Below are 5,551 nucleotides of genomic sequence, written 5' to 3'. Positions count from 1 at the left end.
TTGTGCTTTACATACTGTTTAAGGATTTTTTGAATCAGTCTCTGTGTTTAAAAACACAAAGGGCCCTTTGGTCTTTTTTTTCCTGAGATCCTTTACCCAAGATTTTCTTTGAATTTCAGGGACAGGTCTGTGTGCAGGGATGGATAGGAAAAGACTCCTGGCATGGTAGATCTTCCAGGAAGTGCCAGTACTTGGTCTTCCAGAGCTGCTCTCTTTAACTTCCACCCTCTGATCTGATCCACCTCTGATTGCTGATGTAAAGCCTGAGTGCTCTGCCAGCTTGGTCACAGTTCTGCTATGTGTCACCCCTGCAGTGCAGGCAGGGACAGGCCATGGGCACTGTTGGGACAAAACTGAGCTCCAAAAGGAAAGGGGATCTCCTCAGGGCAGTGCCTGAAGGCTCAAGTGTTCTTTCAAAGTTGCTGCTAAGAACAACCTCCAGGAAGTTTCCTGCTGCATAAAGCACCACTGAAGAGCTGAAGTTGGTGACTGTAGAGGATGGGGGCACACAGCCCTGTCCCTTCCACAGCCAGGCCTCCATGAATACTCTTGAAGGACCAACAGTGACCAAAACAGTCTGGTCTGTGATCCTATTTTCTGGGCCCCCTGCTCAAGGGGCCCCAGTGCACTCATCACAGACCAGTCCCTTGCAATCACTGTTCCCAGCACTGGTCTATCTCTCCACCTCATAAGGATTGTTTGTCCCCCACGGAGGAACATCAAATGAGCATATTTGCACTGTAAAGAAGAGAGTTAAGCATTCACACTGTGTGTGTGTGTGGAGAGAGGAATCAGAGAGAGTACAAACGCCATCAGCTACTTCTAGAGAGGCCAGGAAGGACAGTGTCTTGAGATCACTTCATTTTGAGAGTCACATCCCCTTGGAAACCACCTGAATGCAGCCCTGGGATGTGCTTCTGTGAACAGAGCTCCCTGTGTCTGTCCCTCAGGTCATGGGGCATCTCAGAGAGGGGCAGAGCAGGGTCTCTGACAGCCCAGCACAAGGCTGTGACCAACAGGCTGTCACAGGGACTGGGAGATCCCCTCTGCCTGAGAACCTGGGCTCACTTCAGCAACGGGGCTTCTCTTTGGACTGCCGCGTCCCTTGTACTGTGCGCAGGATGGGACAGCAGCTGGCAGAGCTGGGCCCTGTCTGTGCCAACAGCTGAAAAGAGCAGCCTGGGGACAGCACACAGAAGCTGCTGCTGTCAGGGCAGGGGAAAGGCCCCAGGAAGGCTGAGGGGTTGGCATGCTGCTGGAAAGGCTGTTTCCCAGCTGCTGGAGCTTTCCTGGGAGGAAGGAAACTGCCCGAGACAGAGACACTGCCCCACACTGCAGTTGGAAAGGTGGAGAGAGGGGACAAGGAGAAAGAAATGTCCCTGCAAGGGCATTGCTGTGGGAGGAGATGAGATCACTCCATGTGTGTATTTGAAGAAACAGAGTGTGAGGCTGGGCAGCGGTCAGGGAAGGGTTGCAAATGGCAGGGGTGAGAACCAGGGGGGAAGTCGGATGGGTGTCTGCAGCCTGCAGGGAAACAGAAGCAGCTGTGGGACAGCACAGGACTAGTTGTGCTGGAGATGGCCAAGGGCACTGGCAAGGCATGTTACCTATTGCTTTTAGGACCAGAGCTTGTACTTGCTTCACAAATGTCAGAAGATCGCTTGTTATAGATTAGGAAATCAGGGGAATTTTCCTTCCCCCTGCCCCACTCCAAGGGAGAAGAAACGGAGTGAGTGGGGGGAGGGAGGTTATTAGCATTACCAAAGATGTAGCCGGGTTGGGTTAACGACCGATCTTGGAGAAAGATAAGGAAGAGGCACGGAGGCGGGGCTGGTGGAGACTCGGGCTGGGAGGGGAGAGGCAGTGTGGTGTGTGTGGCTGGCTCTCTGGGGTGCAGACAGGCATTTTCGTTGGGGAGGGGGAACGGAGGTCTGGCTTGTTTTGGCTGTTAATCCTGGGGGGGCTCGCCCTCCCATCCTGCTGGCTTCAACCTGTCTGACTGTCCCGCCCGCCGGAGCCGCTGTGTTTCATCGGAGAGTTTTTGCTTGCCCGCGGGAGGGGAGGAGGAGTTTTTGGAGACACTACCACCTGAGACTGCAGTGAGTCTTCGCCACTTGAGACAGCGGTGAGTTCCCGTGGGAGTGTGCTGCCTGCCTTCCTTGTCGCCCCCACGGAGGCGAGGACCCCCCTCATCTCCTTCTCGGCTTCCCCTCGTGGTCCGGGACCTCTCTCTCCGGTCCCCTTTTCCCGCGGGTGACTGACGGAGCCCACAGCGCCCCCTGCCGACCGTGACCAGGTACTGCAGGTCCTACAGCTCCATCAGTCCTACAGCGCCCCCTGCCGACCGTGACCAGGTACTGCAGGTCCTACAGCTCCATCAGTCCTACAGCGCCCCCTGCAGACCGTGACCAGGTACTGCAGGTCCTACAGCTCCATCAGTCCTACAGCGCCCCCTGCCGACCGTGACCAGGTACTGCAGGCCCTACAGCTCCAGCGGCCCAACAGCGCCCCCTGCAGACCGCAATTAGGACTGTGTTAAAGGACAGAGGAGTATTCTTTTAGACTTGTTGTTGTGGTTGTTGTTGCTGGTGTTGTTTTGTTTGGTGTTACTGTTTTTTTTTCTTTTTTTTTTTTCTTGCCAACATTCATATATTTCTTAATAAAGGGTTGTTATTTCTTCTGTTTTTCCACATTTTCCTCGAGTAAAGCCCCTTAATTTGACATTACAATTGCAGAGAGAGAGGAGTTTGGTCTACCTCACAACTCACCCTCTTTAGCAAACAGTCTAGTCTCTCTAGACTGAGACATTTTTGGCGCCCAACGTGGGGCCCGAAAGAGGAAAGGTGGAAAAAGAATAACTACCCTTTGTGTGATTGACACGCGTTTTTGAATTTGTAGGCACCATGATGTTAGGGGTTGTTGCTCTCCTCTGGCATATGACCATGCCAAGATACCTGTCCCACCTGTCAACGTGTTTCAGTTCGCATACTAGTACTTACATTGCAATAAGTACTTTTGAGTTTGTGCATTGGGTATATGACACGGCAAATTCAGCACCTGTGATTTTCATCCGGAACATATCCTCAAGGATACACTACTGCTCTAGCCTAAGCTGCTTCCTCTGGGGTTTTAAGGATAATAGTACCCATTCTTATGGAGACACACAGGGGAATGCACGCGCCCAACCTTTTATTCAGTTCCCTTTTGGATACGATACAATGGCCTCTGGGAAGTTTAAATCATTTTTAGATGTCCGAGACATTTCAATTGTTGGGCTTTTCATCCTAAATTGTGCCACTATAGCATACCTGATATACCAAGCCAAGGCCAAGAATTACCGAGAAGGCGTTCAGGAGCCTGACCCAGGGGTGGAAAACCTCGAGTGGCGTGGGTTATGGGAGGACATGGGTAAATTCCTAGAAAGTTGCTCAGCTCCCATGACATGGAAACTTACCCTTGAACAACTCCTGAACCCTATAAAAATAATGAAAGCTGTGAGGGAGAGGGGTCGTGATGGATCCATGGAGAAGCAGGTGACAGCTGCATGCGGGGTCTTGGCCATTGCCTACAGGAAGTTGCTTGGTATGGTGCAGCATTCCCAGGGGAAAGGAAAAGACGAGGACAAGATGCCTAATATCAAGGTGACTCAGGATAAGGAAAAAACTAAGGGGCAGACTAAACCAACGGAGGTTGCCACTATCCACAGGAAGAAATGTAAAGCCAAATCAGTTCGCCTAGTTGACGATGATGGAGAGGCAGGGTCCTCACAAGCAGCTGCTCCAGAGACAGAAATCATCACTGAGTCTTTATCGTATAATAACCTCCGGAATCTACGGGCAGATGTTGCTCGTCGTCCGAGTGAGCCCGTTCTGGCTTGGATGATCCGAGTTTGGGACTCTACAGGTGATGCAGTAAACCTTGATGGTGGTGAAGCGAGGTTCCTGAGGTCCATTGCCCAAGATGTGGGTATTGAGGAGGTGTTTGTGAGGGAATCGAAGCCCCTGTCTCTCTGGGCACGGCTCGTGGATGGTGTGAGAGAGAGGTTCATTTACAGAGATTCCTTGCAGGCAGATCATTACACCAAGAGCTGGAAGACCATCGAAGAAGGAATCCTACGGCTGAGAGAAATGGCATTGCTAGAAGTACTGTTTGGGGGGGATGGGCAACCTACCAACGATCCTGACAAGGTTAAGTGTACACCACAGATGTGGTGGAGCTTTACACGTATGGGGCCGTCCATACATAAAGGTTACCTGACATCACTGGAGGCTGGGGAGAAGCGGGAGCCAGTGATGTCTGTAATAAATAAACTTCGGTTGTACGACAGTATGATCGGAGGACCGATACAGGCCCGTATCTCCTCTGTAGAGACAATAGTTAATGAGCTCAAGGAATTAACTACAGGGTTGAAAGAGAAGATTGAGAGAAACAATCTCCATACGGCCCCAGTGAGAACCAGACGCCCCTCAGCAAGAGAGAACAGACAGACTTCACGAACTGAGTTGTGGTACTTCCTAAGTGACCATGGAGAAGACATGAGACGATGGGACAGGAAACCTACCCGGGCCCTAGCAGCCCGAGTACAAGAGTTGAAAGAGAAAGAAAAGGGGAAGTCTGCGAAAGTGAGTGCCGTACCAGTATCCTGCGGGCAGGGATCTGACTCGGTAGAGGGCACCTCCCGTCGACGTTCACAAGAGGAAAACGATGACTGGCAGAATGAAGACGAGTGTTAGAGGGGCCCTGCCTCTAGCCAGGTAGAGGCACGGGACAACCGTGTCTATTGGACTGTGTGGATCAGATGGCCTGGCACGTCAGACCCACAGAAATATCAGGCTTTGGTTGATACTGGCGCTCAATGTACGTTAATGCCCTCAGGACATGTGGGACCAGAGACTATTTCCATTTCGGGGGTGACTGGAGGATCTCAAGAGTTGACCATAGTTGAAGCTGAAGTGAGCTTGACCGGGAAAGACTGGTAGAAACACCCCATTGTGACTGGTCCAGATGCCCCATGTATCCTGGGCATTGACTATCTCAAGAACGGGTACTTCAAGGACCCCAAGGGACATAGATGGGCTTTTGGAATAGCTGCTGTGGAGACCGAGGAGGCTAAACAGTTGAACTCGCTGCCCGGCCTCTCGGAGAGCCCTTCGGCCGTAGGGTTGCTGAAAGTCGAGGAACAGCAAGTGCCAATCGCCACTACAATAGTGCATCGCCGGCAGTACCGGACAAACCGAGACTCTGTGATCCCCATCCATAAGATGATCCGTGAGCTGGAGAGCCAAGGGGTGATCAGCAAGACCCATTCACCTTTCAACAGTCCTATCTGGCCTGTGCGTAAGTCTAACGGAGAATGGAGACTGACTGTGGACTACCGTGGCCTGAATGAAGTCACCCCACCGCTGAGTGCTGCTGTTCCAGACATGTTGGAACTCCAGTATGAACTGGAGTCCAAGACAGCGAAGTGGTATGCTACTATTGACATCGCAAACGCATTCTTCTCCATTCCCTTAGCAGCAGAGTGTAGGCCGCAGTTCGCTTTCACCTGGAG

At 51.9% G+C, this 5,551-nt stretch overlaps 1 protein-coding gene across 1 annotated transcript; it reads left to right on the top strand.

Annotated features, from left to right (window-relative positions):
- The first annotated feature begins 2,065 nt into the window (after positions 1-2,065).
- Positions 2,066-5,341, top strand: LOC127478156 (uncharacterized). The gene is made up of 3 exons (XM_051803417.1): positions 2,066-2,363; positions 2,422-4,622; positions 5,321-5,341. Exons 2-3 carry the CDS (start codon positions 2,904-2,906, stop codon positions 5,339-5,341), a joined length of 1,740 nt encoding a protein of 579 aa, XP_051659377.1. The 5' UTR covers positions 2,066-2,363; positions 2,422-2,903.
- Positions 5,342-5,551: the final 210 nt, after the last annotated feature.

Source organism: Manacus candei, unplaced genomic scaffold, assembly GCF_025592945.1.
Source record: "Manacus candei isolate 608988 ecotype Guabito, Panama unplaced genomic scaffold, ASM2559294v1 h1tg000057l, whole genome shotgun sequence".
Classification (NCBI taxonomy): Eukaryota; Metazoa; Chordata; class Aves; order Passeriformes; family Pipridae; genus Manacus; species Manacus candei.
Note: the sequence above shows the minus strand (reverse complement) of the source record. Positions and strands in the feature narration are given on the sequence as shown.